Raw genomic sequence first — 13,781 nt, forward strand, 5'->3', positions numbered from 1 at the left:
CTCCTCGCTTTGACAAATAATTAGATTTTTAAGATTTTATCATAAGTTTAAGCCCCATCTGTTTAAAGTTCAGAAATTGGGGGCATTACAAAGAGTAAATGAATCCTCTAGTTTGACATTTTTTATCAATGTGGACCATCATCAAGCGTAAATTTGAATATTTTTATTTTATTATTTGAACACTTTATCAACTATGCGCTTTCTACAAAGGTATTGGATTCAAGTGTTATAATTTATAGAGTTATCCATATGAGTGAAGAAACTTGCAGGCGTGGTAGCATAATTTTTAAATGATTTTCACTATGTAACAGCAATAAGAGAGCCTATATGCATAACGATAAGAGAATCAAAATATATTCGTGGATTTTACAATCAAAATTTTCACATGTAATGAGCAGGATATATAGACGAATTTTGAAACTTTATTGTTTTGGAAGTCGCTTTGATTTATGTGACCAAACACATCTAAGCGACTCTCTCTAATCTTTAAACTAGCCAACATAGACTACTCAAACCTTTTTCAGCGTATATGCTCATTTTGTCTATCTCTAAGTGGTAAACGTCAGTGCATCCACCTGAGCATCCTCATCATCTGCACACATTTAACTTACTATTTTGTTTCTCTCTTTAATGAACATTCAAAACATCCATACAATAAAGCATTGCAGTCTCACACCATCTTATAGAATTTTCCTTAAGTTGAGGGGACTTTTATCACACAATAAGCCAATGCATACTCCACTTCAAGCATCCAAACTTTGAATTCCCTAATAATATCCCCATCTATTTCAGCATCACTCTGAACATAGATCCAAGATATCTAAAATGTGTACTCTTATTAATGACTTGATCACCAAAGTCACAACCCCCCTCACTGTCTATTACTACTAAAATTACACTTATATATTCAATTTTAGATCTACTAAAGCGAAAACCTTTAGACTCTAAGGTTAACCTTCATAATTCAAGTGTTACCTTCAACTTACTCTCTAGTCTTATAAACAAGAAGATATCATCCGCAAAAAGCATACACGAAGGTACATCCTCTTGCAAATGTCTAGTGAGAACATCCATGATTAAAAGAAAAAAAGATATGGCTTAAAGTTGATCCTTGATATAATTCAACCGAAATAGGAAAACATTTGTCAAACACCTTGTGTTTGAACACAAATAATAGCTCCTGCATACCCCTGTTTTAAAATTGCGCAATATGATGCTCACCTTAAGGCCCGCCTTTGCGCAATTCCAATAAAAAAACGCCTCGATGCTTACGCCTCGATGTTCCCAAGTCCTGGATGAGAAAAGTGGAGGTTGCGTTAGGTAGTCGACAGCCAGCGTAAAACTTGTCGAACAAAAATGACATGAATCCTTTAAGAAATTTGTTAATGCTGGCTTGTCCCCTGAAGCGACGCGCTGTATGGCCTGAATTACAGCTGACAAGTGTTGCAAGGGCAGGACGGTCACCGCGCCCGGGTGCAGTGTTAATAGGCAAGGTTTCCACATCAAGGACGGATGTGCAAGAAGCTAGTCCATATACTAAAATTAGGATAGGAACTTGGAATATAGGTTCCCTTACAGGTAAAATTAATGGGTTTAATAGATATTATGATTCATAGGAAATTAAATATTTATGCATTCAGGAAACAAGTGGGTTGGAGAGAAGGCTAAGAAATCGATTGTTTAGGATTTAACTTTGGTATTCTGGTAGGAGTCGTACTAGAAATGGTGTAGGTTACATTTAGATAAGAGTTTAAAGGATAATGTTTATAAAAATTAATAGGATTGGTGATAAATTATAGCTTTAAAGATGTTGTGAGGATAAGATTGTAATATTATAGATGCTTATGCTCCTCAGAGTAGGTTTGGATATTAAGTTCATAAATTAAATTTTGGAATGACTTGGAGAATTAATACAAAATATACCTCTTGAAGAAAGAGTTTTATTGAGGAGATTTAAATGGACATGTTTGGTAAAGAGGTAGATGATTTTAAAAGCATTCATGGTGGCCATGGATTTGGAACGACGAATGAAGGTGCAAGATCATAATTAGATTTTGTTTTAGTTTAGATTTTTCAATGCAATACCATTATTTAAGAAAAGAGATGAGCATCTCATCACTTTATAAAATGATGTAGTACAACCCAGATTGACTATTTTCTTATTAGAAAATTAACCGTTTAGATTGCAAAGATTGTAAGTTATTTCGAGTGAAAAGTTTATGTACCCAACATCGATTATTAGTTTTAGACTTTTAAGATAAAGGGGCATAAAATAAAAAATAAAGTAAAACGTTTTTCGAGATTAGATGGGGCATTTAAAGAAATATTAACCAAAATATTTTTGTGAGTAAGATTTTAGATCTTAGATTTTGTCTGTGCATGAGGATGCTAATTTTATGTGGAAAAAATGGCTAGTGATATTAGAATTATTGCAAAAGATGTTGCTTGAGTATCTAAGGTAAAAGCTCCTAATAGTAAAAATAGTTTGGTGGTGGAATCCAATTGTGCAAGAAAAGATTAAAAATAAGAAGATTTGTTATAAAAATTGGTTTAATTTTAAAAATTCTGATAATTGGGAATTATATAAAGTGGCTCGTAAGGATTCTAAGAAACAATATGCGATGCAAGACATTACTATTTAGCGATTATATAATAGATTAAATACTAAGGAGGGAAAGATATATGTATAAGTTAGCCAAACAAAGAGATAGGAGTAGTAAGGATTTAGTTCAAGTGAAGTGTATTAAGATGAGATCAAAAAATACTTTTCTTGAAATGATATTCAACAAAGGTGGATGAGATATTTTGCTAAACTTTTTAATGAGAGTGTGAAAATAAGATTACTATAGTACTTAGCACCCTAAATGAAAGTAAAGATTTCTGTTTTTATCGGCGTATTAGTAAAACTGAAGTTAGAGAGCTTTAAATAGAATGAAGGGGGGAAAAGCTGTTGGACCTGATATATCAATAGAGGTGTGGAAATGCTTAGGAGATGAAGGGATTTCTTGGCTTACTAAACTTTTATACTATTTTGAAGACTAAAAAGATGTCAGATGAGTGGAGAATGAGTGTATTAATTCCTATTTTAAGAATAAAGGCGATGCACAGGATGCACGAATTATAGAGGTATTAAGTTAATGTTCATACTTTAAAATTATGGAGCGAGTTAAGAGCATAGGTTGCGCGTGATACTAATGTTTCTCAAAATCAATTTGATCATGCCGGGTAGGTCGACTATGGAAGCCATACATTTATTCAGAGGTTTTGATGAAAAATATAGAGAAATAAGGAGGATCTACATATGATATTTATTGATTTAGAAAAAGCATATGATAAAGTTCCAAGAGAGTGCTATGGAGAGTTCTTGATAGAAAGGAGTCAATAATCGCTTATATTCAAATCATTAAAGAATATGTATGCAGGAGCTATTACTTGTGTTCAAACACAAGGGTTTGACCAAGTATTTCCCATTTTCGGTTGGGTTACATCAAGGATCAGCCTTAAGCCCATATCTATTTGCTTTAGTCATGGATGTTCTCACTAGACATTTGCAAGATGATTACCTTGTGTATGCTTTTTGCTGATGATATTCTTCTTGTTGATAAGACTAGAGAGGGAGTTGAAGGTAAACTTGAATTATGGAGGTCAACCTTAGAGTCTAAAGGTTTTCGCTTGAGATAGATCTAAAACGGAATATATGGAGTGTAATTTTAGCAGTAATAGTCCTAATGAGGGGATTGTGACTTTGGGCGATCAAGTCATTAATAAGATACACGTTTTAGATATCTTATCTATTGTTCAGAGTGATGGTGAAATAGATGGGATATTATCAGCAGAATTCAGTTGGATGGTTGAAGTGGCGGAATGCATCGGGCTTGTATGTGATAGAAATGTACCCCTCAAACTTAAGGGAAAATTCTATAAGATGGTAGTGAGGCCTGCAATGCTTTATTGCGCGAATGTTGCCATTAAAAGAGAAGCATAATACTAAGTTAAGTGTGGCAGAGATGAGGATGCTTAGATGGATGAGTGCTTTACCCTTAGAATAGATACGAAATGAGCATATACCGTGAAAAGGTTGGAGTAGCTCCAGTAGAAGATAAGATTAGAGAGAGTCGCCTTAGATGTTTTGTCACATAAAAAGGCGGCCTTCCAACGACCCGGTTAGGAGAGTAGAGGTATTAGATTTGACTTTGTGTTAAGAAAGGTAGGGTGACCTAAAAAGACTTGGTTAGAAAATATTAGGAATGACCTTTCTTTATTAGATTTAAACGAGAATTTGGCTTTTAATAGGACACAATGGAGAAAAAGGATTCATTAGCCGACCCCACGTAGTGGGATAAAGCTTTTGTTGTTGTTTTGTTGTTGTTGGTGTGCCTCAACATGGTTAGGCCCGCCTCGTACGCTATATATATTAAACTTACATAAATCTTGAAGTAAATGCCTAACATTGGACTCTATAGGAGAGGAAGGGGAGAGAGCAGTTCATCATAATGATGATTCAAATGAAGAACCCCTTAGTGATGACAGTGCTTATGACTTCTGAGTTTCTTATGTGATATGTCATTGCTATTTATTTTGAAAATTTGAGTTATATGTTAATGAAAAGAAAACTGGATTTGGGAAAGATAGAATTTTGAGTTGAACTATATTTCATGTTGTTCTGTTTATTGGATATTTTGATTTCACTTCATATCTTATGCTTTTTATGTTTTATATTATTCACTCATTAGTATATAAAAAATTATCATTTTATGTTTACGCAATCTTTTGATTTTGAGCTTATGCCTCAAAACGCCTTGAGGCTTACGCCTCGCCTCACGAATGAAAAACGCCTCAATACCCGAATACGCAATTTTAAACATTGCTGCATACATATCTTTAATGATTAAAATATAAGCATTATTAACTCCTTTCTTTTCAAGAACTCTCCATAGCACTTCTCTTGAAACTTTATCGTATGCTCTCTCTAAATCAATAAATATCATATGTAGGTCATCCTTATTCTCTTTATATTTCTCCATTAAACCTCTCAATAAATGTATGGCTTCCATAGTAGAACTACCCAGCATGAAATCCAAATTGATTTTGAGAAACATTAGTATCACATCGCAACCTATGTCCCCATAGTTTAAAGAATGACACATTAACTTAATTCCTCTATAATTCGCACAATCTTGTGCATCACCTTTATTCTTAAAAATAGGAATTAACACACTCATTCTCCACTCATCAGACATCTTTTTAGTCTTCAAAACAGTATTAAAAAGTTTAGTAAGCCAAGAAATTCCTTCATCTCCTAAGTATTTTCACACCTCTATTGAAATATCATCAGGTCCAACAGCTTTTTCACACTTCATTTTCTTTAAAGCCTCTCTAACTTCGGTTTTACTAATATGCAAATAAAATATAAATCTTTATTTTCATTTAGGATGCTAAGGTCAATAAAGTCAATCTTATTGGGCATTTACTTCAAGATTTATGTAAGTTTTAATATATATAGCGTGAGGATTACGCCTCATGCCAGTGAGGCGAGGCGGGCCTCAACCAAGTTGAGGTGCAACCCTCATAAAAAAAACTCGAGGCGTTTTTTATTGGAATTGCGCAAAGGCGGGCCTCATATTGCGCAATTTTAAACCATGATATATATATATATTCTTGTACTTAAAAGACAATTTAGTAAAGGTGTAGTTTTTTCTAACTCTCTCTATTCTAATGGGAAATAAGTTTTCGCGTATTTAAAGGTCTGTGATATGCAAAACCTAAGTTACCTTGTGTGATTTATATATATTGCATTATTCTCGTTATTTTAAAAAATCATAATCCTAAACTGTCTTGTATCACATTTTCTGTTAGACCTTTAAAGAGCTAAAAGCCAGTTAGAACTCAAAATTTTCTACACATCCATTAAGTTGCTCTTGTAAGAGATATCTGATGTTTTTGAATTAGGTTGAAAGCTGAAGATGGGGCAAGACATGGTGCGCTCCACTGGCATGGACGGGTGCTAACAACTCATTTTAATGCCTACATGCTTCTCTAATTTATAATAAGATGATGCAAGGCTTACAATAACAAATTTAGAAAACTCTACGGAATTCAAACTACATGGGATAAGGTGACCATATATCCAATTAGTTATCCACTTATCTCTTGGGTAGCATGGAGGAGCGTACAATGCTGGTATATGCCTGACTGTGTTGGTTCAATGATGGCTTTGCAAGGCGAGGTGTTGTCTTGATTGCTTGAATCTTTCTTGCAGCCCATGTGCAGCCTTTTTACTTTTGTTCTTGTAGCCTTCAATGTGTTGTGAACCCAGCCGGGCAGAGAAGATGAAGCAAGAAAACGAAGAACAGGAAATGAGGAGAGAATTGTATTATTAGATCTCAAATGTAAGATTTACAGAGTTATAAATAGAAGATACATGCGGTACAATATTTCTCTAATACACGTTAGTTAACCTGGTCGCTACTGTTAATATGCTTATATCTCCCCTCAAATTGATCATTCGAGGATTGAATGTTCAATTTGTTGCGAAGAGAAATGAATCTAGTTGTCGTGAGAGATTTGGTAAAGATGTCGGCGATTTGGTCGATTGAGCTTAGATGGATGACCGAGATCTGTCCAGAGTCTAGATGATCCCGAATGAAGTGATGATCGATCTCGATGTGCTTGGTTCTCGCGTGGAATACGGGATTATGAGCCAAAGCTATTGCCGAGGTGTTGTCGCAATGGATAACGGTCGGCGATGTCTGCGGTATCTGGAGTTCTGCTGCGAGACGACGAAGCCATATAACTTCGGATACTGCTGTAGATAGCGCCCGATACTCCGCCTCAGTGGAAGATTTAGCGACTGTTGTTTGCTTCTTTGAACACCAGGATATGATTGTTGAACCGAGGAACGTGCAGTGTCCGGTAATGGACTTGCGATCCATGGAATCCGCTGCCCAGTCGGCATCGACGAATGTGCGTAGCTGGAGGTCGCCCCGAGTGATCCTTATACCGAGCGGTAGAGTGCCTTTAATGTATCTGAGTAGTCGTTTTAAGGCTTGAAAGTCCCGAACCGTAGGATTGTGCATATGTTGGCAGATGGAGTTGACGGCGAAAGCGATGTCGGGGCGTGTAATAGAAAGATACTGTAATGAGCCGGCTATGGTGTGGTAAAGCTGCGGGTCCGAGTATGGTTGTGTGTTGAAATCTGTCTGAGTGGATTTGGATGTTATTGGTGTCGCCGCCGGTGTGCAAGTGGAGAATCCTGCTTTCTCCAGAATCTTGGTGGCATAATGAGATTGCTGAAGGAGAATGCAATCGCTGGAGTGAGTGATCTGAATGCCGAGGTATAAGGATACGTCCTGCATCTGCTTTATTTGGAAGGTTGCATTCAGATGATCGAGTAGTCTTTGCATTGTTGGATTGTCATTACCTGTTAGTAGGATATCATCCACATAGATTAGGAAGTAAAGATGAATCTGTTTGTGTGTATAAAGCAGTAAGGAAGGATCGGAGCGACTAAACCTGAAGCCGAATTGGAGGAGGAATGTTGTGAGTTTCTTGAACCATTGGCGCGGAGATTGTTTGAGTCCGTAAATAGATTTGTGCAACTTGCATACATGGTTGGGTAGTAGAGGATCCACGAAACCGACTGGTTGTCTCATATAGACATCTTCGGATAGTTCGCCGTGCAAAAATGCATTGGAGACGTCCAATTGGTTGATCCGCCAGTTGCGATGTAGAGCCAGTGTTAGTAGTATGCGAATGGTGGGAACTTTGGCTACTGGGCTAAAGGTTTCGTTATAGTTGATTCCAAATTGTTGAGAGAAGCCTTGTGCAACTAACCGCGCTTTATATTTGTCAATTTTACCAGACGGAAGAGTTTTAATTTTGTATGTCCATTTTGAACCGAGAACCGGTTTGTTGTCCGGTGGAGGAACTAGTGACCAGGTTCCTTGCTGTTGTAGAGCGAGAAATTCTGCGGACATAGCTGACCGCCAGTGTTGATGTTTGGCTGCTTGGGAAAAATTAAGTGGTGTAGGATTTGTCTCGGTGGCAAAGAGATTAAGGAGTTGCCTGGGTTTTGTGATGCCGGATTTTAGTCTGGTGATCATAGGGTGAGACGGGGCTGAGGTGATTACCGGTTCCGGGTGGGGAGCTTGCTGATGAATTGAGTGGGCAGTGTCTGAGGAGTTGGTAAGAGATGGGGTGGGATGGATGATTGTAGTGGGTTGAGCTGTTGTAGTGCTGGGCGAGTGGGTTGATGTAATATGTAGTTGCCGATTTTGATTGATGGTAGAGTGAGGGATAAGGAGAAGAGGCGGTGTGGGACAAGTGTCTGGAGAATTGGGTGGGAGGTTACCAGATGAATCCGAAGCATATGGAAATATTTGTTCGTGAAACACGACGTGTCTTGAAATGAATATCTTGCCCGTGGACATGTTATAGCATTTGTATCCCTTATGGGCGGAAGAATAAACCAAGAATGTACATTCGTCGGATCTTGGAGATAGCTTGTTTGCGGTATATGGCTTGAGCCACGGGAAACAAAGGCACCCGAAGATGCGGAGATGAGCGTAGGAGGGGACAGTGCCGTGAAGCTTGTGATAAGGTGTTTGATAGGAGAGAGTTTTGGAGGGGATCCGGTTTATGAGATAATTAGCAGTGAAAAGGGATTCATCCCAAAATCTTTGCGGTAGCGAGGCGGTTAGGAGAAGCGTTCTAGTGATCTCGAGAAGGTGCCGATGCTTACGTTCGGCTACGCCGTTCTGCTCGGGTGTATGAGGGCAGCTGATCTGATGAATAATCCCCTGTTGAGCTAAAAAGGTTTTAAAATCAGTACTTGTAAATTCACCTCCTCCGTCCGAACGGAGGAGTTTCGGTTTAGTATTAAATTGATTCGAAATAAGATTGCAAAAATTCTTGAATTTAGTTAGTGTTTCATGCTTATAAAACAGAGGATAAATCCAACAAAAACGCGTGTAATCATCGATAAAAAGAACGTAATATTTGAAATCGTCTAAAGATTCTTGAGGAGCTGGACCCCAAACATCCGAGTGGATTAATTGAAATGGGGCAGACGAAGCTGTTTTGCTATTACTGAATGCGAGTTTATGGCTTTTAGCCATGCTACAAACTTTGCAAACAATAGGAGATGGTACAGCTTTTATTGTATCAACAGATTTTGCTAAAATGGAAATGGCGTGGTTATGGGGATGTCCTAAGCGGGCATGCCACGGGTTGAACGTAGATTTTGTTGTCTGCAGTGCGGAGATGGGCTCGTTCGGTGTTAGCTGTAGCTGATATAAACCGTTACGGAGACGCCCATGAAGGAGAGAACGATGATCCTGCAAGTCCTTAATGGTAAACCCGTTAGCATCAAAGCAGATACGAATAGAATTATCTGTAGTTAGCTTGGAAACAGATAAGAGATTGTGTTTGAGGGAGGGAACATGAAGTAAATTACTCAAGCGTAGCTTACGATCGGTGTCCGGTAGAGGAAGGATGCCTTGTCCTGTATTGTGGATCGGAAGGGAAGACCCGTTTGCTATGGACACGACATCCGATCCTCGGTAAGAAGAAGGGTAGTTGATGTTGGAGACATCCGGTGTGAGATGAGATGACGCTCCCGAGTCAAGAACCCAATCTTGATTTGAAGTGGATGAAGGTTGAGCAAGCAGGGCTCTCGACTGGCGGGATGTAGTAGGAGCGTAATTGAGATTACACCTATGCCAACAATTTATGGCCACATGACCGGGTTTGCCACAGATTTGGCAAATGGGTCGGTTGTTTGAACTCCCTGATTGACTGGTGTTGACGGTAGTGAACGAAGAGGGAGTTGAGGCCGCATTCTTGTTCTTGAAATATTTCTTGTTGTTTCGGATCTTGGTAGAAGCAGCATTTGAGTAACAGGCCACCGAGTCGGTCGTGGTGTTGCTTTCCTTGCTTGTTTCGCGTTGAACGTGAACTTCTTCGCTGCATAGGAGCGAATACAGGGTGTCGAGGTCGATGGGAAGAAGAGACGTCCGAATTGAGGTTTTAAAGGAGTTGTATGCGGACGGTAGCCCGTTTAATATGTACAGTATGATGTCTTCTTGATCTACATTTGATCCTGAGGCTGCGATTGTATCCACAATGGATTTAATCTTTGCAAGATATTGCTGCATAGTGCTTTCCTTCATTTGTACGTGGTGAAGCTCGTTCTTGAGCTGGATGACTCTTGAACGGCTTGCTGATTGAAGACCCTTTTCCAGGGTGATCCAAGCCTCGTGAGCAGTAGAAGACGAGATCACGTAAGTTAAGATAGATGGTGAAATAATAGAAAGAAGGGCGGAGATCAGATTTTTGTCTATGAGGTTCCATCCTGAGAAATTTGGATCGGTTGGATCGGTGGGACAAATGGAAGATCCGGTGAGATGTCCGGCGAATCCATTTGCGGTGAAGTGTTGAAGAAGTTGCAGCCGCCAAATGGTGTAGTTATCAGCGGTGAGTTGTGTCGGCACTAAGTTCTTGAGATTTGATATCAAGAATTTCAGGGGGGCCGGCACGGTGAAGTCCGTGAACGAAGAAGGAGCGGTGGTGGGTGCTTGACGCGCCGACGAGCTTTGATCGGTCATGGCCTGCTCTGATACCATGTTGTGAACCCAGCCGGGCAGAGAAGATGAAGCAAGAAAATGAAGAACATGAAATGAGGAGAGAATTGTATTATTAGATCTCAAATGTAAGATTTACAGAGTTATAAATAGAAGATACATGCGGTACAATATTTCTCTAATACACGTTAGTTAACCTGGTCGCTATTGTTAATATGCTTATACAATGTAGCTCTGTGTGCATTCATGAGACCCAGTTAGCCTGCTATGTTTCCTTGAGTTTGTCCACAAGAAGAAAATAATTTGATCTAATGAATCCAATGGACGGGTTAATCTAATGTAGCTGGTTCTTGATTTGATTTTCTAATTTGAATGTAGAAAGTTCTGGGGACCACAATTTCACTATCAAAAGTAGAAAGTTTCTGCAGCTCCTCTTCCTTAAGATATTTGTCTTTTTTTTTTCTCTCTTTGGCCTTCCATTCATTTCGTAGAACCAACATTATAAATTCTTCCTTAAATTTCAATCTGTAAACTTGCTTATAATAGAGTTTGACAGTCATTTTGAATACCTTGGGAGAAACACACTCTTGAGTTTTCAATCAGGTTTAACAATGTATATTTTATTAATCTTTTCTTGGTGATCGGCCGTTCCATGGTCTAATGCAATGTAATGAGGAGTTGATGTCGATTTAAAACATGGTTGGTTTTTTTTTTTTTGGTTTGTTAATCAGGAATTCCTGCAACAGTTTATGGTTTTTCAGTTTGAAACTATTACGCACGATCAAATTCTTGTACTTTTGCTCAATCCATTGTAGGGGTGAAGGGAAGAAAGCTGCAGATTGTTTGCGAACTGCTTTGAGAGATTATAATCTCAAGTTCAGTACTATTCTCAATGATCCCGACTTAGCTTCATTCAGAGCTTTGCCCGAGTTTAGGGAATTGCAGGAAGAGGTTGGTATAGTCAATAGTGATTGTGGCATCTAATTTTTGTGTGTGTGTGTGAATAATGTAATGTCACTCGCATGATGGAATTCTTGATTTCTTTTTTTTTTTTCACTTATCACGACTTTAATCATTTATAGGCTAGAGTTGGAGGTGAAGACATCGGTTATGGATTTCGAAGGGATCTCAAGCTTATTAGTGAGGTTCAAGCACCATTTCGTGGTGTAAGAAGATTTTTCTATGTCGCACTTTCAGCTGCTGCTGGAATTTCGATGTTTTTTACTGTCCCCAGACTCATACGTGCAATTAGTGGTGGTGATGGTGCCCCTGCTCTTTGGGAGACTGCTACTAATGCTGGCATCAATGTTGGAGGTGAGGACTTGAATTTACAACTGTGTTATATTCTTTTTGCTTTAATATGCTGATGATTGTATTAAATAACATCTAAAAGATCTGGCTACATTAATTGCTGTAATCATTCAGCTTATATTCATTTCTCCTTTTTTTAGTCGCATAATAAGCTATTTTGACTACTTTATCTATTTCAAAGCAACTGTTTCAAGAAAACAAAACAATAGTTGATGTAGGCAATCTTTGGGCTGTTTGCTACCTCTTGGTTTGGGCCTTGGCTGCTCTCGGATTGGGCTTTGACAGCACTGTTTTTTAGCTGAAATCTTGGGACCTTCTTGGTTTCTTCCTTGTGTTGTTCCCTTGAAATTATGCTGGGTGCTGGTTGCCTGTTCGGTTCTCCCCCTGGCTGCTTTCCCTTGGTTTCTCCTTCCCGATTTCTGTGTTAGCTTTTCGGGTCCCTCTCTGGCTGTGTTCCCGTGACTTCTCCAACCCGGTTCCTGTACTAATTTTTGGGAGTTGTTTTGTGATAACTGCTGGCTGTTTTTTGGACTGTTTCTGGACTGATTTCTGTCCAGATTCGTAGCATTGATTATTCAGTTTTTGGGAGCCTTAAATGCTGCCTTTTTCCCAGGAGTTCCTCCAGTTTTTGTTGGCTGTTTTGGGCTAACTTTTGGCCTCCCATTTACTTGAATTTAATGGGTTTAAATGAGGGAATTTTGGGCTGTTTGGCTGCCCCATTTCCCCTATGAATATAAGGTGTCTTGAGGCATAAAAAAATGTTATTATGTGATTTTTGGAGCCTAAACCTGCGGGTTTCTTCGTGGAAAAGCTTGCAAGCTTGTACCACCTCTTCCTCTTCTTCTAGGAAAGCTTGCGAGCTTCTCCTCCCTTTCGTCTCGACTTCTTGCCTTCTTCTATGCGCAAGTGACCACTCCAATTGCATCTTTCTTCTCAATCAATCAAAGAATGCAAGTTTAGGTGTATGTTTATGTTTGTGTTTGTGTCAAAGTTTGTAAGAGTCTTTTATCTTATAAAAGTTGTATTTTGGTGTATTTTTATTATCCTAGGAAGAGTAACTTTTGCTTGCAAAAATTAGGGGTTTTCCTAATTTTTTTGCTTGCATCAATAGTTGACAACGAATTGGTCTCTAAACTTTCTATTATATGAATTTCAACTAAAATATCACCTTTTTAAGTGCAGCTTAATTTTTCTTTGTACAACCCTTCTAGTTCCCTTTGATACTGATTTTTTTTTCTTAAAATAGTAAATAACTTTGCAATGGTTGCATGAGTTGAAATCACTCAAACAACGTTCATTCAAGAAACGGATTGTGCTGATGCTTTCAGGATAGTATGAATAACTTAAATAGACATCTACATTACTGATGTCTTTGTGTGATGAAATGGAAAAATTCCTCCTAGCACAAGATGATGACCGGACTTCGATTTATATGAGCGATAAATTTTTTTGAGGAAAATATATATTCTTCCTTATTATTATTAAATTAAAAAAGGTCAAAGTTTCCTTCTCTCCTCTCCCATCTTGAGCCCATGCCTCACCATGTCATACCCTAGTGGCTATACAGGAAAAAAAAATCCTAAATCTACCATATGCTTGCCCTCCCTAGCTCAAGCACTCTCCCTCTCAGTAACCCTCTCGAGTTCATTCTCTGTTCGCACCCACGCCCAAGCTCTCTCCCTCTCTCACACTCATCTTCCTCAGCTCATGTAAAACCCGAAATTCGTCGTTTGAGTGCATCGCACGCATTTCGTTGTGTCGCGGCAAACTTAGGTGAAATTTCAATGTCGTCGGAATTCGACGAAATAAATTTTATTAAATTCTTCACGAAATTTCGATCGAAACGATATAAAGAACTTATAACCAATTTCGCATGGATTTGAAATTAAA

General features: G+C 38.5%; 1 protein-coding gene across 3 annotated transcripts in view; it reads left to right on the forward strand.

The window, feature by feature from the left end:
• Positions 1 to 13,781, forward strand: part of LOC110101429 (protein LOW PSII ACCUMULATION 1, chloroplastic) — a 56,083-nt gene that overhangs the window by 17,992 nt on the left and 24,310 nt on the right. For all 3 annotated transcript variants that reach the window (XM_028699692.1, XM_028699693.1, XM_028699694.1), the window contains 2 exons: positions 11,396 to 11,531; positions 11,663 to 11,894. In XM_028699692.1, coding sequence (XP_028555525.1) covers positions 11,396 to 11,531; positions 11,663 to 11,894 — 368 coding nt within the window. The remainder of the gene's footprint in view (positions 1 to 11,395; positions 11,532 to 11,662; positions 11,895 to 13,781) is intronic.

Source organism: Dendrobium catenatum, unplaced genomic scaffold, assembly GCF_001605985.2.
Source record: "Dendrobium catenatum unplaced genomic scaffold, ASM160598v2 fragScaff_scaffold_1365, whole genome shotgun sequence".
In the NCBI taxonomy this organism is placed as follows: domain Eukaryota; kingdom Viridiplantae; phylum Streptophyta; class Magnoliopsida; order Asparagales; family Orchidaceae; genus Dendrobium; species Dendrobium catenatum.